The sequence below is a fragment of the Diadema antillarum genome, unplaced genomic scaffold (genome assembly GCF_040938485.1).
Source record: "Diadema antillarum isolate AM-2024a unplaced genomic scaffold, OU_Dant_1.0 seq00000955_RagTag, whole genome shotgun sequence".
NCBI classification, from domain to species: domain Eukaryota; kingdom Metazoa; phylum Echinodermata; class Echinoidea; order Diadematoida; family Diadematidae; genus Diadema; species Diadema antillarum.
Genome location: NW_027271803.1, coordinates 1,066,614 through 1,092,006, shown reverse-complemented (window position 1 = coordinate 1,092,006; position 25,393 = coordinate 1,066,614). Strand labels below are relative to the sequence as shown.

The 25,393-nt window shown below is 39.4% G+C and overlaps 1 protein-coding gene across 3 annotated transcripts in view; it reads left to right on the top strand.

The window, feature by feature from the left end:
• The window catches only part of LOC139741811 (CCR4-NOT transcription complex subunit 2-like), a 244,380-nt gene that overhangs the window by 96,880 nt on the left and 122,107 nt on the right, over nucleotides 1-25,393 (top strand). For all 3 annotated transcript variants that reach the window (XM_071652398.1, XM_071652396.1, XM_071652397.1), the window contains exons 4-6: nucleotides 10,620-10,762; nucleotides 11,551-11,614; nucleotides 19,085-19,232. In XM_071652398.1, the coding sequence (XP_071508499.1) occupies nucleotides 10,620-10,762; nucleotides 11,551-11,614; nucleotides 19,085-19,232 (355 nt within the window). The remainder of the gene's footprint in view (nucleotides 1-10,619; nucleotides 10,763-11,550; nucleotides 11,615-19,084; nucleotides 19,233-25,393) is intronic.

Here is a 25,393-nt window from a genome sequence, read left to right as displayed (position 1 = left end):
TTCATAACTTTTTAACGGATTGTCCGATTTTGCTCAAACTCTCACTGATGTGTTCTACTACTATTGCTGCATTCACTCAACCCACATGTCTATAAAGGTGAACTTGTCCTTTAATTATGGAGCAGAATGTTACTGCTTCTCACTTCCGAACATTCAGCAATCATCTGACATTTATTTTGGCATCTTTCGAAGCCGAATGTTATTGAGCACTATTTACTTTCGAACGTAAAAATGAACATTCGGCATTTCATCGTCGTACGGAGCTGAATATCATTGTTATTCATTTCCGAACATCAAAGGGATCATTCGACATATATTTTAGTATCTTCCGGAGCTGAATGTTATTGCTATTTACTTTTGAACGTAAAAGCGAACATCCAGCAATTATTTCATCATCGTACTGAGTTGAATACTATTGTTATTCATTTCCGAACGCCAAAGCAAACATTCAACATCTATTTTAGCATCTTCCGGAGCTGATTGTTATTGCTATTTACTTTCGAACATAAAAGTAAACATCAGACATAGTATTTATTTATCATCGGACGGAGTTAAAGGGGAAGGCTAGTAACTGATCAGTGGGAATCAGTGGAAATGCTGGGAGATGATTGTTCCAATCCTTATGGGATTCATTCAAGAGTTCATTGTATATCTATTGTTGTGTGAAAATGATTTGCTTCAGAACGGTCTCATATTCAAGTAATGTGCAGATTAATGCTCCGTCACTGACCAGGGGCGCTAACCTGGAAGCATTAAACTGCACATTACTTGAATATGAGACCATTCTTAAGCAAATCATTTTCACACAACAATAGATATACAATGAACTCTTGAATGAATCCCATAAGGATTGGAACAATCATCTCCCAGCATTTCCACTGATTCCCACTGATCAGTTACTAGCCTTCCCCTTTAAATACTATTGCTATTCATTTCTGAACGTCAAAGCAAACATTAACTTCACCATCAAACGCAGTTAAATGTTACTGTTATGCATTTCGAAATTTAAAAGCAAACATCCGACAGTTATTTAGCATCGTATGGAGCAAAATATTACTGTTATTCACTTCCGAACGTAAAAACAATCATCTGACATTTATTTCAGCATCTTATGGAGCCGAATGTTATTGCTATTCTCTTTCGAAAGTAAAAGCAAACATCCAACATTTATCTCGTCATTGTACGAAGTTGATTATTATTGTTATTCATTTCCGAATGCCAAAGGGATAATTCGACATTTACTTTAGCATCTTCCAGAGCTGAATATTATTATTATTTACTTTCGAACATAAAAGTAAACTTCCGGCATTTATTTTATCATCGTATACGGAGTTGAATATCATTATCATTTATATCCGACCGTCAAAGCCAACATTCGACATTTATTTCAGCATCTTCCGGAGCCGTATTTTATCCTTATTCATTTCCGAATGCAAAATCAAATATCTGACATTAATTTCAGCACCGGACGGAGCTGAATCTTACCATTATTCATTTCCAAAAGTATAAGCAAACATCCGCCATTTATTTTTGTATAATACGGAGTCGAATATTACCGTTATTCATTTCCAAAATTAAGAGCAAACATCTGACATTTATTCCAGCAGCTTACGGAGCCGATAGTTAACGCTGTTCATTTTCAAAACTAAAGGCAAACATCCGGCTTTTTTGGTGGCCTGCCGTGCGTTTTTGGTGACGCCGGTCGCAAATTAACCATTCGCGAAATCGTGATTCGATTCGCAAAAAGACTCCGCTAAATCGCTACACTCGGCACGGGCTACGTCGTCCTTTCACCAGGTCTCGTTACAAAACCAAAATCTCGTGTGAGTTCTTGCGTTACCTATCGTTAATTTTAACGAAACATCGTTAATTTGCGTTAGGGATCGTTACTCATCGTTATTCAGCGTTACTACAAACGTTAATTTTCCCGATCGTTAGTTTGCGTTACTAACGATTCAGGTGAAACCGCTTGCGTTAATGAAACGTTAATGTTGATTAACGCAAAGTTTCTTTTGGTATATACTGTATGACCAGGCAGTCTCGGTGTTTTGGTCAGTCTGTCTCGAGCGCTGAGTGAACGCAGCTCTTCCAATAAAGTCAATCTCTCTCTTAACTCTAAGTGTGTCATTCGTTCTCTATTTGATTGTGCTCATAGCAGGTCACTTCATTAATGGCCCCCAAGAACGCACCATCAGTGCGCGCGGTTTCTTTTGTTAAATGGTCTCTGCTTTACCCCCCCTTCCAGCACATCTGTCGATATCTTTGGTATTCACTGCTAGACCTTGCCTTGACTGTTATTTTTTTCTGTGGGAATTGCGTGACAGAAAAAAAAGAAATGGCGCTTGATTACAGTAACATATTAAAAGATGTAGCAACAACTGCTTAAGCCCTTTTTACACTTGTGTTTCTTAACCCCGTACTTTCTCTGACCCAGGACTATCGTTAGTCCCGTACCAATTTTTCCAGCTTTTTACACTCGCCAATAAATCCCGTACTAAGCTCTTGTCCTGGGCTAAGGAGAAAACTGACCTTTTTACACTCATATTTCTTAGTCCCGTACTTTCCAAACCACATGAATATTCATGATTACGCTGTGCACTGTACAAGTACACGCGCGCACCGGCAGCACTTGATTGCCTCGTTTCTTATTGGTCAGTGGGGGGTCGTACTTCGTCTCCGTCGCTTAGCCCCGGATTATTTTTTTGCTCTGTTTACACTCGCTTGCTTGGCACCGCAATTGCAAGGTTAGCGCCGCACTTGCGGTGCTAACCCTGCTATTTTGCAGGGCCAGATAGTACGGGATTATCAGTGGGGCTAGCCCACTTTCGCAAATTAGTGTAAACAGAAAGTGCATGGGCGAAGGAAAGTCCAGTACCAACGGTGGGGCTAAGGCCCCCCCCCCCCCCCTTAGCCCCACCATTAGTACGGGACTAAGCAAAAATTTGCAAGTGTAAAAAGCCCTTTAGTTTTTTGGCATGTAATGAGGGGGACAGATTAAAATGCCACAGTATCATCCCTTCTCCAAAACACAATTCTCTGAAAGGCACATAGACCCGGTGGTTTAGTCGAATGTGTACGTAGGCGCACAGCGCAAGTTTCCTACAGAGACCTAGATGCCATTGACTCCTCTTTAGCGCTTACGCTATGACCCATTTCCATGAGTCCAAAGAAGTACGATCCACTGTAGTCAGTGGTCCGATCACAGTTTGGCTCATGATTCGGCTGAGGGGGATGACAGCTTTAGCAAACTTCTTTTGTGACGTCATACTAAGGAGCACATAAGCACGCACCCTGACATCACTACAGACTGCGTGACGCACAGAGAAGACAACGAAGGCAAAATTACCTAGTAACACCTACGCGCTTTACTCTTGATGACAGCTCAACTTCGGCAATCTTCGTATCAATGCTAACAGCAGGGATCTCGCCAGTTTATATCACCCTTGTCGGCGCCGACAAGCATGCGGTTTGAAGAAACAACAAGGTTAAAACTTGCCGACAAGGGTAATACCACGCGTGAACTTGCTTGACGAGCTAAGTTCGGACCAATTTCTCGCCTTTTTTACTCTTGATTATCTGGCTAGAAAAGAAGCTAGATGTTGAAAGGAGCAGCAGTTTACAAGCGCAAAAAGTCATCCACACAGTCACAGCACCAATCACAACAACGCGGCTCAACAGCTAGCTGCACACCACATTGCACATCACACACTTGCTCACTCACATGCCCTCTGATTCGGGATCCACACACACAGCAATTTGTGTGAAGTTGCACCAGCCACAGACAGCCCCCTGTGTGTACATATATGACGGTATTGTGAGAGGGAGAGAGAGAGGACGGAAAGACAGGGTCGGAGGCGCCTAGGCCGAGGGAGGCTGAGGAAGGCTGACACGTGCTCACTTGTTGTTACGCTTGTTGTCGGGTTGCGCAAAAACAAACGATATGAAATGCATGCCCCCCTCCGCCAACGGTTGTATTTTTGGGTGCTGGTCGTTATTCCGAAGGTTCGCTATTCCGAGGGTTCGTTATTCCAAAGGTTCATTAATCCGAAACACACAAATTTCCTATACCTAGAGGTTCGTTAATCCGAAAATTTTAAAAAGGGTTCGTTAATCCGAACAATATATTTTGTGCCGTTATTCCGAAGGTTCGTTATTCCAGAGATTCGTTAATCCGAAAATGAAATTCGGAATAACGAACCTTCGGAATAATGAATCTTCGGACTAAAAAGCCTTCGGAATAACGAGCTGTAACCGTATTTTTTTGCTGCTTTGGTTTGTTTGTTCATTTGTCTACCTGTCTGTCTCTCTATTCGCAAAATAAGTCAAAATTTGGGAACAGATTAGGATGGAATATTCAGGAACAGTTGGTTGGTAAAATGGCGCAAGGAACAGATGATTAAATTTTGGTAGTGAGCAGGATTTATAATACCACCGGAATTCACTGCCAGGATCCAGGATTTTTTTAAAATTACCGGTACCTTGTTTCGTATATATGAAAGGATTCGTATCAATTCTGTAGGAAGCTGGCCATCGGCAATGACGCAAAATTAGATGCGTTCAAAGCATTGCCGCAGAGGGAAAATTACCTCCATCTGTCGTTTTAAAAAAAAGAAAAAGAAAAAATGTGCGATGGAGTAAGCAAATGCAAATTGTTGGTTTTTTTCTTGTAGTTACAGCGGGTTATTTTTTATTTCAAAAGCCATGCGTTCCATTTGAGCCTTTTCACTTTCCATGGATTCGTAAACCTCATTCGTGAATATTCCATTTTCCGTCTCCTGGCCGAAATTAGTAATTCTGTCATGATGGTCTTTCAAGTTCAACGTACGTAATGCTCCACGTGCAACTTCTGGCTTGGTTTGTTAACAGGGTTAGGGGGCCTGCATGGGCAGAAAATAAATGACTAAACATTCATCGCTGTTCCAGCTGGTTTACATGCTATTTACATGCTGTTTACGACCTCTGAAGTGAGTTTGGAGTACGCGCGGCATTCCTTTATCTGACACCTGGCTTTCATGGAGATTTCCACAAGCCATGATATCAAGTTTCCCCACTGCCTGTGGTCATGTTTTTTTTTTTCTTGTTATTCTTCATTACAAACATTGATTTGTTCAACTTGAAAAGAGTAGATAATTTGCTTTGAGCACGTGTTCCTTTCTTTTTTTTATAGTAGCGTCGGTATCATATTGTTTTGTTCATCGTCCATGCATGGTAGGGTACATCATGGGAGGAGAACGATAGGAATGACAGGGGAGAAAATAAACTGAAAAAAGCAAGCATCTTTTGAGCAAGCTGTCTTTGTTTTTCTCTACACCAGCATCAGTTAATATCACCACCAAGGTTCTTTTTTTTTTCCGGCTAGATAACTCAAAAAAGTTATGAATGGACTTGAAATCAATTTTCTCGGAAATTTTGATAATGTAAGGAATATATAGTTTAATTTAGGTATAATGATCCATAGATGGGCTGAGTTCTGAGCCCTCTCTCTTCCCCCTTTTCTAGTTCATTATTGAAATATTTGTTCTCCATCACCGATATGAAGTTTGCTCTCCTTCCCATCTCGTACTTCCATCCCTTCTCTGTCCCAATCACTGCAAATGTGTGAAAATGGATCCGAACACAACGTATTAATGTATTATATTAATGGTAATTAGGGGAGTTTGGTTTGTGTGTGTGTGTGTGTGTGTGTTTATTCTTTTTTTTTATCATGCTCTTGCTTCAAGGAGCTACGCTTTTCCCACGTAAAATTAATAATGGATACCGCACAGAGAGGCACACATTTTGATGTGAACAACCAAACATTCTTTATCTATCTATAATAATTTTTTTTTATTCAAAATAAATAATGTTTGGTTGTTCACGTAATGTAAAAAATATTATTTTGACATTTCATGCTCTTAACTGTCGAGCATTTTCTTCTTCTTTTTTACAGGAGAGAGCGAAAATGTTATTCTCTTTAGCAATGACGGCCTAGGCATACGTATCATATTTGTAACGCAGTTTTGATTTTTGTTAACACATGAATTGTTCTCTTTCCAGATCATTTCTTGATTTAGTGAAAGTTAACAATGTTTTTCACATTCACACAAGGCAGTTTGGTTAGCCAGTGTTCAGTTCACTGCTAGTGAAATTTTGGAATAAAGCGATAGCCCCAAAACGGTGTTACTCTGAGGGTTTGTTCCGAAATAATGATAGAATAATACTACATTCCTTATTATTCTGAAGGTTTGTTAATCGGAAAATAATAAGGAAACAATGTCTGTTAATTTCCAAACGAAATCAGTTTTGTTATTTCGAACGTTCTACCAGTGAAATTTCGGAATAAAACAGTTACAGTTTTCTTACTCTGAGGGTCCGTTACTTCGACAGAAAAAATAGTAATGAAATAGTACTAGATTCTATATTCTGAAGGTTCGTTAACCGAAAAATAGTAAAGAAAAAATGTCCGTAAATTTCAAAACGAAATCAGTTGTCATTGGTCAATAGCACAATCAGGGTATGCAATTGTGTAACAAGGGAAAAATGAAAAAACTTGGTGAAAATGCTTTTTTTGCTGTTTGTTGTAGCTGAGTGTTCAAATTTTCATTTCATGTAAAGAAAGAGTCAAAATTTTGCATTAAACTGCACATAAATTAGCATTTAAATTAGGGGTGTCGAATTACATTGACATGACTAATATATTGGAATAAATTCATTAAAAAAAAAGAGAATGCTTTTTTCATCTGATATTCCCGTTAGATATTCCTGATAAATATCCCTTTCATTCACCACCAGCACATAGCCATGACATATCACAAAATATGAATAAATGTCATATTGTCACTTCTCAAAATGGATGATCAATTTTGTAGGCATTATTTTGAATTCAAATAAAACCACTTTTACATATTTTATCATATTTCACTTTTGCCAAAGAGTGAAGAGCTGAAACTTTCAGGAATAGGTAACAGACATATAGTGGCCGTTATTACATAGTTTTATGAAATTAGGGCTGGTACTTTGGAAGATATGATATTTTTCATCAAAAAATTATCCGTACAGTTTGACCTTGATTGTTCGCACAGTGTTTGGATCCATTCTCATATTTGTAAACACAGGTAGAAGAATGAATGTGAGATTTATGATGACTTGAGCTGATATCCAAGCTGTGACACTCAAACAACGACATATTAAGCCAAAATACTATGTTTTTGCTTATGATATCTTTAGAAATTGAACAAGCATTGCAATATGAACACTGAACACTTATCATATGACCTTCATGCAGTATAACATGGGTGTGGATCGGTCTTTTTTTTCCTCAGCAATTTGTAAAAATATGAAAAAAATAAGTTCTTATTGCTCAAATTTGCGAAAAAATTTTCACACAATAGATTTCTACATATATGTACAATTCATGGCTAAAAAAACAAGGATATTCAATAAGGGGAAAAGATTCTTTTAAGTACGGTAGTCAAATTAGGATATACCTCACTGAAAATACTGAAAAACGGCTGCACTTATTTCCCTCAGCATTTGAAAATGGCTCAAAACTCAACACTGGCTGAACATTTATTGGCAAACAGCACACCATATTGTAGTGTGTCTTCAGTACTTTAAGGAAAAGCAGAAAAATAAGCTGTTTCTCCATGTATAGCTGTACAGCATGGGTTAAAAGGTCACAATGTCACAAAAATAAGCCAGCATTACACTCCTACCCGGACGGAACTTCAGACCTCATAACTTTCTCCAGCTGAAAGAACCACTGTTTTTTATTGCATGCAAGCAATGCCAGGAAAAAATCCATCAATTTGATACCAAACACACAGGGGTAGACTTAAAATATGGACCTCAAATCTTGATTTTACGTAAGTTGTAAAATGCTTTTTTTGACGCATTACATGGGTTTTGGGGGACTTTTTGGTAATTACTCTTTAATAATTAACAGTAAATGAGAAGAAATTAGCTATTGTCTTACCACATGTGATTACTGATATCTTAGCATGCTGCATGTGAATTTTTAAGTCAGTTGGTGCATTCATTTAGAAGTTACAGTTTTTTAAAGTGAGAAAGTCATGATTGCATACCCTGATTGTGCTTATCACCCATTTCGAACGTTCTGCCAGTGAAATTTCGGAATAAAACAACGGCACAAAACAGTTTGTTTTTCGTACTCTGAGGGTTTGTTACTCCGACAGAAATTATAATGATGAAATAATGCTAGATTCTTTATTCTGAAGGTTCGTTAATAATCCAAAAATAATAAAGAAAAAATGTCCACTAATTTCTAAACGAAAGCAGTGTGTCATTTCGAACGTTCTGCCAGTGAAATTTCGGAATAAAACGACTGCCCCAAAACAGTTACAGTTTTCTTACTCTAAGGGTTCGTTACTCCGACAGAAATTATAATGATAAAATAATGCTAGATTTTTTATTCTGACGGTTCGTTAATCCAAAAATAATAAAGAAAAAATGTCCGTTAATTTCACAACGAAATCAGTTTTGTTATTTCGAACGTTCTGCCAGTGAAATTTCGGAATAAAACGACGGCCCCAAAATGGTTAGAGTTTTCTTTTACTCTGAAGGTTCGTTACTCCGAAAGAATAATGAATGATAAAATGTTATACATTCTTAATTCTGAATGATTGTTAATCGAAAAATGATAAAGAAGAAATGTTCGTTTATATCAAAACGAAATCAGTTTTGTTATTTCGAACGTTCTGCCAGTATAATTTCGGAATATAACAACGGCCCCAAAACGGTTACAGTTTTCTAACTCTGAAGTTTTGTTATTTTGAAACAATAACGATGATAGATAATACTAGATTCTTTTCTGAAGGTTCGTTGATCGGAAAATAAGGAAAAAATGTTTGTTAATCTCGGAACGAAATCAGTTTTGTTTATTTTGAACATTCATCTGTAGTACCGACCTTTGGTGTTGTTGTTTTCGATTAACAAACCTTCGAAGTACTCAGTAATGAATCATTTCACTTTATGATTAAACAAACCTTAGGAATAACGACCATCACTCGTGTAATCAGGGAGGTACATTTTTGTATGATATCTCTTTGATGTCACCGCCAAACTACAGCAGTATACCCAGAAAGGAAAGTGCAACGATGTCCCAAAAGTTCTCGCTTCTCGCGCATCTGCATGCAGTAGGCCTACCACGTGGTCGAGCAGACGGCGAGAAAGCAAAAACACTACTAGTATAGTGACACGGCGCGTGTTGTTGCGATGCAGAGACGGCTAATTATACTGCAACAGTGAAACAGGAAAGGCCTAAAAGAAAACGGAACCTTCACCATCGGCACCTACTTCTCTTTCATTTATTATAGGAACTGCTGCCAACAAAAGGTATGGAATTTCTGCATTGTTTCTGTGAGAATATGCCCCTCACAACGCTCATTACATCTCCGTGAAAATGTCGCATTAAGTGGCATTTTAGCGACAATTTATCTGTGTTGTATTGAGCATTAGCGAAGGGCAAGGCTTCCACGCTTCGCGCGGGAGGGGGACCCCCCTTTAAAGAGATGATGAAGTATTGATTGAGATTTGCAAGATACTTCACAGAAATCACTCTATGAAATGTTACCGTGCATACGATTGTATAAGAGGAATTCAAAGTTCATTTGATGAAAATTGGTTTTGAAATGGCGGAGATATAAAAAAAGAAAAGTAAAACAAAGCGATCCTAACAAAAGATGGGTCCCACCTCTTATTGGGATTGCTTTGTTTTGGATGTCTCAGCCAATGTTTTCATCAAAAATTAGTCATCAAAAAAGTTGGAAACCTGTAGCCCATTTCAATTGGGATGTATCATCCCTTTAATTTTGCTCCCAGACTCAGTTTTATGTATATAGCCATGTCTGGAGTGTTCGTGTTTGCTTTGTTGGCAACCATTGCATTAGCACAGCTGAGACTTTGCACGCAAAATGCGCATCTATTGTGGAAGTGAACTCGGGTCTCGCACAGCAGCGCTAACACCGGCACCGAACTTGAAATGGCAAAGACGATAATCATGAGCGGCTAGTCAAGTTTTAGCTAATTAGAAAATAGCACGTAAATCGCCAACGTGAAAGGTGAAGCTTGATCAGTTCAGCAGATGACGTTTAACACCGGGCCCAGCACCAACTACCGGAAATATGAGGTAATTTTGAGGTCGACCTTCCAACACCGGCTGATTTCAAGTTTGGTTTAAATGTGCTGAGATAGCACGAGCACCGAACTTGAAATCACCAAGTGTGTCACCACTGTATAGGGCCTACACATGCAGTGGCTGTGTGCCCACCAATACTCACTGGTCACTCATCTCCTGCAGCGTGCAGGCATGCAGCAAGCTTACCCCAAGCAGAAAACTGTGAACAGTTTCTTCTGCTAACCTCTACATTTACTGCCCAAATACTCAACTTTGTCACCATGGAACAAAATAATGTGATATGGTGGAGGCATACCAGTCACCATAGCAACATTTCTAGTTACACATTGTAAATAGCAGTGTTTACATCCGGAATGTTCTTACTTCATACACAGTTGCATCCTTTAAGAGAGTTGACAGGATTTTGCCAACCAAGCAAGAGAGATCTTTTTGAGTTAACCTGTAAATGGAATATTTCTTTATACTTCTTGTTTTTTATATCCAGCTGATTTCTCACTGTTGGGGAGCAGAGGAAAAGACAAAACAAACAAGATGGGTCCTTACAAAGAAGGCGGAGACAATGACTATGGAGATGCAATGTTCTTCAATTCAGCATCCATGTTCCAGCCTCACAGACAAGACAAAGATGTGATTAGATACATAAGAAGTCTTTCTTTTTTGTTGTTTCAAGTACAGTGAGTTTTCGAAGGTACTGCATATGCCATATATTTTGCAAGGTTTATATTTTTGTTGATTTTTGCAAGCGGTGTGCTTTTTTCAAATTTAGCAACATGCGAAAAAATGAACTCTTATCCTGACATGAATGCAAAATGAATGCATACCTATGTACTGGTACATGCAGTACACAGTACATGATAATTGCTGTACCCAAGATCGTAATGTAACTACTCACGAAATTGTTCGGAAGTCCCAACTTGCCAAAAAACAATTAAACTCGATGAATATATGGTGTTTACAGTAGTATAACCCAGAGACCAACAACTGTAGGTCTATCGATTTTCGCATCCCCTTGTTTCTTTGCTGTGTTTTTAATCTAAAAGAAATGACTAGATTTTATATGTAATTAAAAATTGAAACTTGTGTTATTGATCATGCTGAAGTATATGAGTTATAAAAATTGTTTCTTGCTGTTTTTGTTTTTGGTTTGTTTGGGGTCAGGATTTGTTTGTATGGTTTGTTGGTCATTTGTTTGGTTTTGTAGTGGTGTTTCATCATTACCTTTTTTTTTCAAGTACGAGACAAATACGCACATTTGTTTGCTTTAGATATGCATGACGTTAATGAATGCCATTATTTATTACTGTCATTACTTAAAACTGACTGTTGCTTGGGAGTCACATGGTGAGAAGCAGTTATGTTCATTCTTGATTGATGTTTTCATTGGATTTTTATCCACTTGTGTCTTTCTTTATCAGTTAATGGCATCACAGTCACAACCACTTTCACAGTTCTCAGGAAGTTTTTATGGTGGTCAGCAAGGTAAGACAGCTTTTCTGCAAGACAGTTGCTTTTTGGCTTTTTTATCGCCGTACCTATTTTTAAAACAATAAGCAATAAGGTTACATCTTGCTCATCGTTGCCAGTCTTGCATACAATGTATATATTTTCCATATGCTGTGAAAGCATGGAAGCCTTGGCCACAGGATGCCCTGAAATTTGTGAAGCCTAAGACGAGTTGTGTCTTTGAGCTTGCTTTGCATTTCAAAGGATTTGACAGAGCTCTTTAAATGCATTCAGTGAATGAGTGCAGGAGAATTGTTCATTTAACAGCATAGTAAGAGCTTAATGCAATGTAGTTTGACCCATGACGCAACTCCTTCACAGTTCTTTTTTCTGTACTGCTTCTTATCTCATTTCTAAAATATCACAAGGTTGAAATCCAAGGGAAATCCTCTGATAAACTGAAATGGCTAATTCTGTACTGAGCCAAAGCGTTTCATAGATCAAGCATAGCTGCCAACTCCACCAGGACTGCAAAGCAACACCTCCAGACATGATTAAGAAATTTTAGTGAATTTAAAAAAATAAAGGAACAGAGAATGACTTCCAAATTTCTGAAAGTATGATAGGTGTTTAATTCCTATTTGTGGCAAAATCAAAAACAAAAACCAACAAGACTGGTCTTACTCTTGTTTCATTATGGCTTGATGGCTGAATTGCATGTTGACAAGAGATAGCAATGTCTCATATTAGAACTCACATTCCAACTTTCAGGGCTTTGACTGTCACAAGCTGATATGATGAAAATATTTCTTACGTTCCAGTATTAAGAGAAATGGAAACCACAAGGAAAAGTCAGCACAAAAATATGCAGGACCTCTTATGTTACAGTGAACACAATATGAGTTGCTCTGGCTATGCCATTACCTCTAGGTTGGTAATTTTCTGTTTCAAAATTTCTTTTTATGCCTCCGTCACGAAGGGTCGCATTATGTTTTTGGGCTGTCTGTCCGCCCGTCCTTCCATCCATAATCAATTTTGTTGACAGTGTAACTAAAAAACTGTGTAAGGTATCCTAATGAAACTTGGCATGTATAAGTGGGTGAAGTTGTGCCTATCAACTTTTTGGGCACACATGCTCAAGGTCAAATGCACAAAATTTCACTATTTGCCCCATATCAATGCAATGCCTGAAGGTATTTTCTTGAAACGTAGTGTATACGTGAACTAGCAAATAAAGATTCTCCTGAGAGAGTTTTGGGTCCTGAGGTCAAAGGTCAAGTGAAAATAAATGTTTCACTTTTTTTTCCATATCTCACAAATGGTTCAAGGTATCTCCATGGAACTTAGAACTCATATACATACACTGACTGGCAGTGATTATCTAGGGAATGTAGGGGTCATGGGTCAAAGGTCAGGGGGTCAAAGATCAAGGTCCACTCACTTTTTCCATCATATATGCAATGCCTGCAGGATTTTTCTTGAAACTTAGAGTATGCATGTATTACTCAATAGAGATTCTCTTAGAAGATTTTGACCATAAGGTCAATAGGTCAAAGGTCAAGTGAAAGTGCTAAATTTCACTTCTTCCTTAACCCTATTCCCACCGGGGGGGGGGGGGGGGGGGCATTTTGCCCTCCCCCTCCCTCGACGTTTCACATGATTATTCCGCAGAGCGTGATGCTCTCGCCGCGACATTTTATGACTTTTTTCTTTCAAGTATCGCGCAACTTTTGAGACCAAATTTGTCATTCCCAGGCATACCGTTTTGAAGCCACGCCCCTTTGAAAAAAAGTATGTTGACTCAAAAATTGCTCAAAAACATGATTTTGTGTACAAATCCAATGTAAGTTGTGTTTTTGCAATCAATTCATATAAGAATAAGTATATTTACTTTCAATGGCTGATAATGATTTATTTTGGCCTGATTATGCTTTAAAAAGTTTCTGTGACCAATTTTGACGAAAAAAAACCAACAAAAACAAAAAGTAAAAAAACAATAAAATCTGTAAAAGTGGATATTTTCGCGCGACTAATTTTTTGCGCTCCCCTTATAAAAAATCTTAGGTTGCGGCAAGCTTGCAGCAAGCTTGCGGTAAGCTTGCGGCAACCTTAATTAGCTTGTATTAAAGAGTGCAAGCTTGCACATGCTTATTGCCATCTTACTGCAAGCATGATACAAACTTGGCATCCCCTGGTAAGCTTGCTGCAAGCTTGCGGTAAGCTTGCTGCAAGCTTGCGGTAAGCTTGCAGCAACTTACCATTAGCTTGTGGACGATTGCAAGGTCGCAGATATGATTGCAAAAATAATCGCAAGCTTGCAGATTGTGTCGCAAGCTTGCAGATAAGTTTGCAAGACCATATGAAAGCTGTGCAAGCTTATGACAAGCTTGCGGTGAGACAACTAACAGCTCTGCAAGCTGGCCGTAAGCTTACAAGTAATGCAGAAATCTCCGCAAGCTTACCACAAGCTTGCAGGCCATTATCAGAATTTCTGTGAGCTTGTCGCAAGCTTGCAGGTTGTTAAAGAAAACTCCTCAAGCTTACTTAAGCTTGTGAACTGTGATCAAAATCTTTGCATGCTTGCTGCAAGCTTGCGGGTTAGAACTTCGCAAGCATGCAAAATGCAGTCAAAATCTTCGTGAGCTTGTCCCAAGCTAAAGCTTGTGGGTAAATTGTTAGAGCAAATTCTGCAACCTTACCGCAAGCTTACTGCAACTGTATGGCCACAATCAAAATCTTTGCAAGCTTGTCGCAAGCTTGTCGCAAGCTTGTCGCAAGCTTATAGGTTAATTGATAGAGAAAATTGCCTGGTGCCCTCTCAGTTACAAAAAAGAAAGTTACTTTGTTCACTCTGAAATTCAAAATGGCGGTTTGACTGTTTCTGTGTGCAGCTTAGATTTAAGGACAATAATTCTGTTAAAGGTATGAAATTGATTAATACTATTATAACTAACTGCATGCATTAACATGCTGAATAACTTCACCATATTTTCATTCCCCATAAACCTCAATAATCTACCCATTTTAACAAAGTAATCATAGTAACTTCCCCTAAATGTGCAATACAGTCCCACCCATTGTAATTTGTGTGTGTATTAACAGGTATTTTTATTGTTACATATAACTCAATACCGGTACATTCTGCATACCTCTTTTTCTTTTTAATAGTAGAGTAAATGAATGTATAACAGATTTGAGTGTATTATTTATACTTCATCCTGTTTTTTTTATGTTTCACTTTTGTGCAAATTTCAATTAAATTTCCTAATTGTATCCCCCGAACAGAGTTCGGAGGATACTATGGATTTGGCCTCGTTGCACCGCTGCGTCCGCTGCATCCGCGTCCGCCACAGAGATTTTCTTGTGAGAGCGCTCTACTGGCTGCAGTTCTTCGTAGATCATCTTCAAATTTGGCATGAAGGTGTATTATGGTACAACGAAGATGTCTGTTGTTTCTGGTGATGGCGCCCTTGCTTGTTCTGTCTTTATACATGAAAATAAGGTCAATTTAACAGGGTCTGCTTGTGTGTGCAACGTACGCTGGCCTTGTTTCTTGACCGATTTTTTTTTTCAAATTTGCTAGGCCTATGTATTAATGTATCATAGTCAAATCTATACACCTATGTGTATACCTATTGATAATGCTGCCCTCACTGTTCCACCTTTTACAGGGTCAAAGGTCACCCTGATCATGTCAAAATTTGCAAATGTGCTTATATATGCAATAACTTGATTGTTACTCAACGGATTTTATTCAGACTTGCTAAGGAGGTGTATGGGTGGTCATTCTACATGAAGGACACAACAGTTTGTGGTGATGGCGCCCTCAGTGTTCCGACTTGGATGCCATGTCACATTTCTTGTGTGTGCTCTATCAGCCACATTTCTTATTAGATTTTCTTCAAATTTGGCAAAAAGGTGCATCATAGTGAAATCAAGGTGCCTATTGTTTTTGGTGGTGGTGCCCTCGCTTGTTCCGTCTTTATACATGAAAAGGTAAATTCAACAGGGTCTGCTTGTGTGTGTGATGCTGGCCTTGTTTCTCGACCGATTTTTTTCAAATTTGGTATGTAAAGGTATCATAGTCAAATCTATACACCTATACCTACAGTGTATTGATAATGCTGCCCTCACTGTTCTAGCTTTTACAGGTTCAAAGGTCACCCTGACCATGTCAAAATTTGCAAAAATGCTTAAATATTTATGCAATGACTTGATCGTTACTCACTGGATTTTACTCAGACTTGCTATTTTAAAGGAGGTGCGGGTGGTCAATCTACATTGTACATGAAGGACACATAACAGTTTGTGGTGACAGCGCCTTCAGTGTTCCGACTTGGAGGCCATGTCACATATCTTGTATATGCTCTATTCGTAAGCTATTTAGAAGCGACATTTCTTGTCAGATTTTATTCAGGCTTGCTATGGAGGTTTTGTGGGGGGTTATTCTAGGTACCGGTAACAAAAGTTTTCATTGACAGCGTCCTCATTGTTCCAACTTTTAAGGATATGTCATATTTCTTGTATGTGCTGTATGGTACTACATGTAACCTCAATTCTTATGGGATTTAATTATTCAGACTTGCTAAGGATCGGTAAACGAATGATCATTGTACATGTACATGTAGGACACAACAGCTTGTGGTGGTGGTGCCCTCAGTGCTCCAACTTAGATGCCAGTCACATTTCTTGTGCATGCTCTATCAGCCACATTTCTTGTTGAATTTTGTTCAAACTTGCTATTGAGGTTTATGGGGAGTTATTCTAGGTAACAAAAATGTTCATTGCCAGTGCTCTCATTTGTTCAAACTTTTATAGGATGACATGTTATATTCCTTGTATGTGCTATATACCAGCCTCATTTCTCGTCAGATTTTATTGTATCCTGCGACAGTTGCCATATTATACAACATTCTGGCCTAAAGTAATCCAGATGGGGAATGGGAGATTGGTTCAGGGGATACAATGTATGTGAAGAGTTGTTCGCAAAAACCGATAAGTCCATATTTACCAAATGGAGATATTTGCGATTAAAGGTCAAGAAAAATAAAGAGAATAATAAGGAAATTTTTGCTTCTTTTGACCGTAACTTCAAAAATGTACCTTTATATGTAAGGACCAATATATCATTATAAGGGTATAATTTGTACTTTATAACAGAAACCGTACTTCAAAATCTTCAAAAATGGACTTATCGGTTTTTGCGAACAAACTCTTCAAGTGCTCGAACGGGTCTCCTGTGCGAGCGCTCTATAGTAATCAAATTTCTTAATTTCTTAAAAAAACTAAGCTTGCAAAGGCTTGCAACAAGCTTAGCAGCAAGCATTCCGTGAACTGGTGGCATAGCACACAAGGTTGCAAACTCCCTGCAAGCTTGCAGGTCAGCTAGCCCTGCAAGGTTGCCAGAAGTCAATACACAAGGCTGCAAATTTGCAGGTCAGCTACCAGTAGCCCTGCAAGGTTGCGGCAAGCTAATATGCAAGGTTTCAAACTTTGTGCCAGCTTGCAGGTCAGCTAGCCCTGGAAGGTTGCAGCAAGCTAGCATGTTAGGTTGCGGCTGCTCATTTGAATATTTGGAACCCTGCAAGCTTGCTGCAAGCTTGCTGCAAGCTTGCCACAGGCTGGCCCGCAAGCTTGCAGTGAGCTGGCCGGCAAGCTTGCGGCAAGCTAAAAACTTTGTGCAAGCTTGCAGGTATGTGAGCTAGCCCTGCAAGGTTGCAGCAAGCTAGTATGCAAATTTGCAGCAGCTCATTTAAATATTTGGAACCCTGCAAGCTTGCTGCAAGCTTGCTGCAAGCTTGCCACAGGCTGGCCCGCAAGCTTGCAGTGAGCTGGCCGGCAAGCTTGCGGCAAGCTAAAAACTTTGTGCAAGCTTGCAGGTATGTGAGCTAGCCCTGCAAGGTTGCAGCAAGCTAGTATGCAAATTTTCGGCAGCTCATTTAAATATTTGGAACCCTGCAAGCTTGCTGCAAGCTTGCCGCAAGCTTGCCGCAAGCTTGCCAAGATCTGGCCCGCAAGCTTGTGGCAAGCTAATCCGCAAGCTTGCGGCAAGCTTGCGAGGCATGCTTTACAGATTTGTATAAGGGTCAGCCCGGTAAGAAGAATTTCGCGTGTTTTTGATTCCGCGGAAGTAAGACAGTAATTACGAGAACATACGACAAGCAAATATATTTGCATGCTTTTATTTTCACGCTAGTTTATGATCGCGCGAAATGCCTGAAAATTTCATCACCCCGAAAATTTCCACTTTTACAGTAAGTAAGAAACTAGAAAAGCACTCTGAGAGTGCAGACATCCACCAAGCAGCTACTTTCCACCGTGATCTTGCTCTTCCATAGAGATCAGTGATTTCCACCCACTGAAAAATCGGCCTATTTCCCTATATAGAAGCCTTTGTTACGTCATAAACCCTCAGATGCGAGGCACGCCTCGCCCCAGCAGAAACTATAGCACGCACTTTAGTGCGTGCATGAAAACTTCAAAAATGCGCAGCCTGAACTCCCAAGTTCAGTGACCCTACCTGGCAAAATACCGAAAATCCTTCATTAAATCCATAAAAATTTCCTGATCACTACCAAAATTTAATTGTTTGTTACTTGTGTCATTCTCAACCTTTCCTGTAAGTTTCATGCAAATCCGTTAACTACTCTTTGAATTATGCACACGGACAAACTAACAAATGAACAAACACACAAACCAACGGTAACGAAAACATAACCTCCTCCCTTGGCGGAGGTAATAATTATAAAGCCTAATTTTTGCTTCAATATTATTGTTTAGGATATTGAAAAGAATATGTTCACCAAAAATTAGAAGTCTTGGAGCTTTATTTTTTGATTTATAGGCAAAAAAAAAAAATATTTTTGCATAAGTTAGCATAAATTGATTAATATAAAATACATAAATAAAAATCTGAAAAATCTAACTATACAGTCTTATAGATTACATTGGCCTCTACCTTAGTGAAAGCGATCCACGACCGAGATCTGAAGGGGGGGCAAAAATGCCCCCCCCCCCCCTCCGTGGTTTCAAGTCCCTCAAAAAAACCGGTGGGATTAGGGTTCAAATTATTAAAGGGTCAAAAGTCAGGTAAAAATCCTCAAATCCCCAAATACCTGCCCTTTTAGACAATATAGCCATTCTTCCAATTAAACCTAAAGGAAAGTGAACATTCAGCACATTTGTGACAAACCTGTCATTTTAATATTTTGCAAGTTATGTGAAACTGTCATCACACATTGTCAAGACATTGTACTATAGACCTATTAGGAGAACCATGCATTATGGTGGAGGTATACCAGGTCTGTTGTAGAAAATGTGGAAGTAACTTTCAAATTGGCTGAAAAATTGAAATTTCTAATTTGCCGTACAATGAAAACAAATGAAAATGAATTTCTGTTTTCGTAAGATTTCCATTCTTTTTAGCTTCTTCTATTTTTGTGGATGGTTTAAAATCACTGTTCCTTCAACTACTGATAAGTTGTGGTTTTAATGATTACCATCTAGGCATGGGCCTTCAGAGTAGCCTACCACGAGTCCCATTTCCAGCAAGAAGTACAGGCTTGTCTGGCCACTCGAACTTAGGGTTGCCAACGTCATCAGCAGGCATGGTGCTGCCAACAATGGCTCCCCCTAACCCTGCATCTCCAAACAGGTGAGTGAAGCACCACCATGTAGTATGAAGATGAGCACTGAGCAGTGCAATGTTCATCATAACTGTAAAATGATTGCTTAAAGGATAAGTTTGCTTCAGCTAAAAGCTTAAAGTGATCTCTTGCAGTCATTTTCTCTTGTGTTGTCAGCCATGTTGATGGCAATGTTACTGTTGTCTATTGTCTAGTGTTTGTCATATATATGTGTTTTATGAACAAGATACATAATAAAGTTGCTTCACTATGGTGTAAGGCAGAACCCCCAACCCCCCCCCCCCCCCCCCCGAATAAATGCTGTACAGTTTTCAGACATCCCCAGATCTAGATTTAGGCAAGCCACATCTCACTATGATTAGATTTTATGTGACCATGAAATAAGCGGTAGTAGCCATTTAAAATATGGTGGAGATAAGAAGTTTTGGAGGGGTCCAATTGTCATGTGATTTGTAAAAGATCATGGATCACCTTTTGTTTCTGAATGAATCCTTTGTTTTTGTCTCACCCACGTGGCAGAAGGCAGACTTACGCGTCACTTTTCCACAATCAATTATTTGGTGTACTCTAACTTCCCACAGCTTTGAGCTATGACCACCAAACTCACGCCACTGGTACATAACTTAAAGATACCTATCAAATAAGAATATGGGTTAAATCCATCAATGTCAAAGGTTAAATTGTGAATGAAGTTTCCCTGGCAGCATTGTACTCATGGTAATGTGGTGTCCTCTCAATTACTTTCCAAAGCTATGAGCTATGACCACCAAACTCATACCACAGGTACACAACCCAAAGATGTCGGTCAAGTTTGAATATGGGTGAAGTTCGGCAGTTCAGAGATCCACAATAGTCAATGAACTTTACCTGCTAAGAGTTTTATGCATTATATTGTGGGGTACTCTCAATAACTTTGGACAGCTTTGAGTTATGACCACCAGGTTCATACCACAAGTACATAACCTATGTACTAATGCAAGTTCGACAAGTTCAAAGGTCAAAAGGTCAATGTACTTGCCCTGATATGCCCTGTACTCACAGTATACTGGTACTCTCAATAACTTTCCACAGCGTTGAGCTATGACCACCAAACTCACACCACAGGTACAAGTGTACATAATGTACAGATACCTGTCAAGTAAGAGTATGGATGAAATCCATCAAGGACAAAGGTCAAATGTCAATGAAGTTTCCATGACCGCACTGTTCTCACGGTATTGTGGTGTACTCTCCATGACTTTCCACAGCTTTGAGCTATGACCACCAAACTCATACCACAGGTACATGTACACAACCTAAAGATGTGGGTCAAGTTTGAATATGGGTGAAGTTCAAAGACCAATTTGTCAATAAGCTTTCTATACCTGGTAAGCATTGAACACATGTACGCTCAATAACTTACAGCAGCTTTGATCTATGACCACCAGATTCATATCACAAGTACATAACCTACAAATGCCGGTCAAATTTTAGTATGAGTGAAGGCCAACAAGGTCAAAGGTCAAAAAGTCAATGAACTTGCCCTGATAAGCACTGTACTGGCAGTATTGTAGTGTACTGTATACGCTGTTATTTTCGCGTACAGATATTTTTGCGAAAGACGAGGACATAGACATTTTCGCGAGATGTTGTTTTCACGAATCGACGCCGACGCTTACGTTAATGCTCTATTAATTAAGCGCATGGAGACATTTTCGCGTGTTGTTAAATTCGCGATCTAACTGTGATTCGCAAAATTCACGAAAATAACAGCTTATACAGTACTCTAAATAACTGTCCACAGCATTGATCTATGACTACTAGACTCACACCCCAGGGATATAACCTGAAGATGCCAGTCAAGTTCTAATATCATGGTTTAAGTCTGACAGTGCAAAGGTCAAATTGTCAATGATCTTTACTTGATAAGAACTGTATATACATAGTATTGTGTTGTACTCTCAATAACTTTCCACAGCTTTGAGCTATGACAAGCATATTCATACCCAAGGTACAGCACCTAAAGATGCCAGAATTTAATCATCTGTTTTTTGTGTCATTCTCAACCTTCCCTGCAAGTTTCATCTAAATCCGTTCCAAACTTTTTTAGTATAATATATATATATATAATATAATATAACCCCCCCCCCCTTCCCTGGTGGAAGTAATGTGGATTCAGCAAACCCCCTCACTGTTTGATTATGGTATCCCCCGCCATGTATGCCGGAAGATACTTTGGATTCAGCAGCGTTACGCCACCGTGTCACATTCTTGTGTGCACTCTAGTGGCCACATAGCTTTACAGATTTCTGTGAAATTTTGTATGGAGGTTCATATTGGGAATATCCCCACACCTATAACTTTGGGTGATGCTGCCCCCAGTGTTCCATCTTTTATAGGGTAAAATGCCATATTTTTGTGCATAGATTGTGTGCGCTCTAGAGGCTACATTAATGGATTTTGTTCAAATTTTGTATTGGGGTTTATCATAATGTAATTTACAAGCCTATAGATTTTGGATGTGCTGCTCCCCAGTGTTCCGTCTTTTATAGGGTCAAAAATCAGGTTGTGGGTGGATGGTTTGTGTGCTCTCTGTAGGTAACATTTCTTGACGGATTTTGTTCAAATTTGGTATGGAGGTTTCAACGGCGTAAATCCGTACTGAGGAGTGGGGGGATGATCGGCGATAGTCACCATCACCACGATTACAAGCCCATAACCGGACCGGCGCAGCCTTTGGGGGGGGGGAGGGGAGGGAGAGAGAAGCTTGGTCCCCCCCCCCCCCCACACACACACACACACACTTTACAGGGATTGAATGTCCCACTCTTTTGCATGCAAAGTGGGAGGATAGAGGCAGATTTTTTTTTGTTCTTTTTGTTTTGGGGTTTTTTTTTTTTTGCTTCTCAGCCGACTTTTGGTGGAAAATCAGACTTTAAAAGTGTGAAGACTTTTTTGTCGTTGTTTCTCTTGTCTTTTGCTGTTCTTCCTTCTTGACTGACAGGCGATTGTGACACCCCCCCCCCCCCCCCCTTTCAAAAATTCAGCCCTGAATAATGCCCAAATAAATTCAATAAGATGGCAATATGGATATCCATTTCTTTGTATGTAATAACATAGTACATATTTTCCTTTAGGTATTAATTGTATTCTTCAATTTTCATGTAAGTCAATAAAGCAATCATCTCTGGGGCATCGTTCCTTTTTAATGATGGTGGGTGGGAGAGGGACTTGGAGTTGGAATATCTGTGCGAAGGCGAGGGAGCTGAGCGACCTTGCGGGGGAAGGGGGGTATCCCCCCTCCGACATGAGGAAGATTTTGCATTTTCAGACCTGAAATTCAGCGATCGGGTGCACACTTTTGGTGAAATTTGGGATTTTTTTCCTATCAAAAAACAAGTAAGAAAAAATATTCATAGATAATTGAATGACTACATCGTGGTATTTCAGCTCTTGCTCCGCCTGTGCGACATTACTGTGAAGGCCAACTAGGTAGTGGGGCCTATCACTGGCATAGCCAGGATTTGATCTTAGGGAGAGCAGTTAGATGCGAGGGAGCGAAGTGAGTGAGGGGGGAGGGTGTGGGAGGGGGGTGTCTCCCTCCCACGGTGAGAATTTTTTGCATTTTGATGTTGTACATGGTGCAATTTGATGCATGTTTTTAAACTTCAAACAGTCCCACTTGTTTAAGGTAGCAATATATTTTGATGTCGATTATCATTAAACAATTTTAGCTGTAAAATGGTATTATTTAGATAAACTCTTTGTATCAATTCTTACACTGAATATCACAAACGCGACCGAACACGAGCGAGCGGAGTGAGTGAACAATTTTGCGTATAAAATGGTATCATTTACTAAATAAACTTCTTGTATCAATTCTTACAGTGAAGATCATGAACGCGACCGAGCCCAAGCGAGCAGAGCGAGCGAGGGGGGGTGGGAGGGGGTGTCCCCCTCCCACGGTGAGAACTTTTTGCATTTTGATGTTGTACATGGTGCAATTTGATGCATGTTTTGTGCGTTTTGTCGACTTGAAACAGTCCCACTTGTTTAAGGTAGCAATATATTTCGATGTCGATTATCATTAAACAATTTTAGCTGTAAAATGGTATTATTTAGATAAACTCTTTGTATTCATTCTTACACTGAATATCACGAACGCGACCGAACACGAGCGAGCAGAGTGAGTGGCGGGTGGGGGGGATGGGAGGTGAGATCTTTTTGCATTTTGATGTTGTAAATGGTGCAATTTTATGCATGTTTGGGTGTTTTATTGACTTGAAACAGGCCCACTTGATTAAGGTAGCAGAATATTTTATGTAGATTATTATTGAACAATTTTGCCTATAAAACGGTATCATTTACTAAATAAACTTCTTCTGTCAATTCTTACACTGAAGATCATGAACGCGACCGAGCCCGAGCGAGCGGAGCGAGCGTGGGGGGGTGGGAGGAGGGTGTCCCACTCCCACGGTGAGAACTTTTTGCATTTTGATGTTGTACATGGTGCAATTTGATGCATGTTTTGTGCGTTTTGTCGACTTGAAACATTTTCACTTGTTTAAGGTAGCAATATATTTCGATGTCAATTATCATGAAACAATTTTAGCTATAAAATGGTATTATTTAGAGAAACTCTTTGTATTAATTCTAACACTGAATATCATGAACGCGACTGACCCCGAGCGAGCTGAGCGAGCAAGGGAGGGATAAGGGGGAGGGTATTGGAGGGGGTCTCCCCCTCCCATGGTGAGAACTTTTTGCGTTTTGATGTTGTACATGGTGCAATTTGATGCATGTTTTTTGCACGTTTTGTCGACTTGAAAAAGTCACACTTGTTTAAGGTAGCATTATATTGTGATGTCGATTAATATAAAACAATTTGGCTATGAAATGGTATCATTTGAATAACCTTCTTGTATTAATTATACCCCCACCCACACATAGTGTGTAGGGGGGGGGGGGTATATAGGAATCACTCTGAGGTCGGGTGGCCGGCCGGTCGGTCGGTTGGGCGGTCGGGCGGGCGGTCAGTCCGTTGCAAAATCTTGTGGATCGAACTCCTCTCTCATTTTTTGAGCAATTGACCCCAAATTTGGCATGTGTGACCACTGTCAAAGGTAGATGTGCAAGACACCTTTTTCGTTAGTATCGCATAATGCATTGCCATGGCAACGGCATATTTTTATAAAAACTTGTGGATCGAACTCCTCTCTCATTTTTTGATCAATTTACCCCAAATTTAGCATGTGTGACCACTATCAAAGGAAGATGTGCAAGACACCTTTTTCGTTAGTATTGCACAATGAGTTGCCATGGCAACGGCAAATTTTTAAAAAATCTTGCAAAATGTTGTGGATCGAACTCCTCTCTCATTTTTTGAGCAATTGACCCCAAATTTGGCATGCGTGACCGCTATCAAAGGTTGATGTGCAAGACACCTTTTTCGCTAATATCGCATAATGCATTGCCATGGCAACGGCAAATTTTCATAAAAACTTGTGGATCGAACAACTTTCTCATTTTTTGAGCAATTAACTTCAAATTTGGCATGTGTGACTGCTACCACAGGCCGATGTGCAAGACACCTTTTTCATGAGTATTTCATACTGTGTTGCCATGGCAACGGCAGATTTTCATAAAAATCTTACAAAATGTAGTGGATCGAACTACTCTCTCAGTTTTGTAACAATTCAGTTTGAATTTGGGATATGTGATCAATGTAATATATAGTTGTGCCAAAACATCTTTGGTGTGTGCATTCAAAAATCTGTTACCATGGCAACGGCAGTTTTTTTTTTACCAATCATACAAAAATGTGTGGATTAATCTAACTTCTTCAGTTTTTAAGCATTTGGTTCAAAAATTGGCACATGTGACCACTATGGTACGTAGATGTGCGTACTTACTCTTTCGTCATTGTTGATCAATGCGTTGCCATGGTAACAGCATAGTTTGAATGAAAATCATGCAAAAATATTGTGGATTCAGATAACTCCCACAGTCTTAGAGCATTTGGCTTGAAATTTGGCACATGTGACCACTATAGTATATGGATGTGTAAACTTAATCTTTCGTCAATGATAAACAATGCGTTGCCATGGTAACAGGTTTTTTTTTACCAAAAAGGATACAGAAATATTGTGGATTCGGCTAACTCCCTTAGTCTGTGAGCATTTAGCTTGAA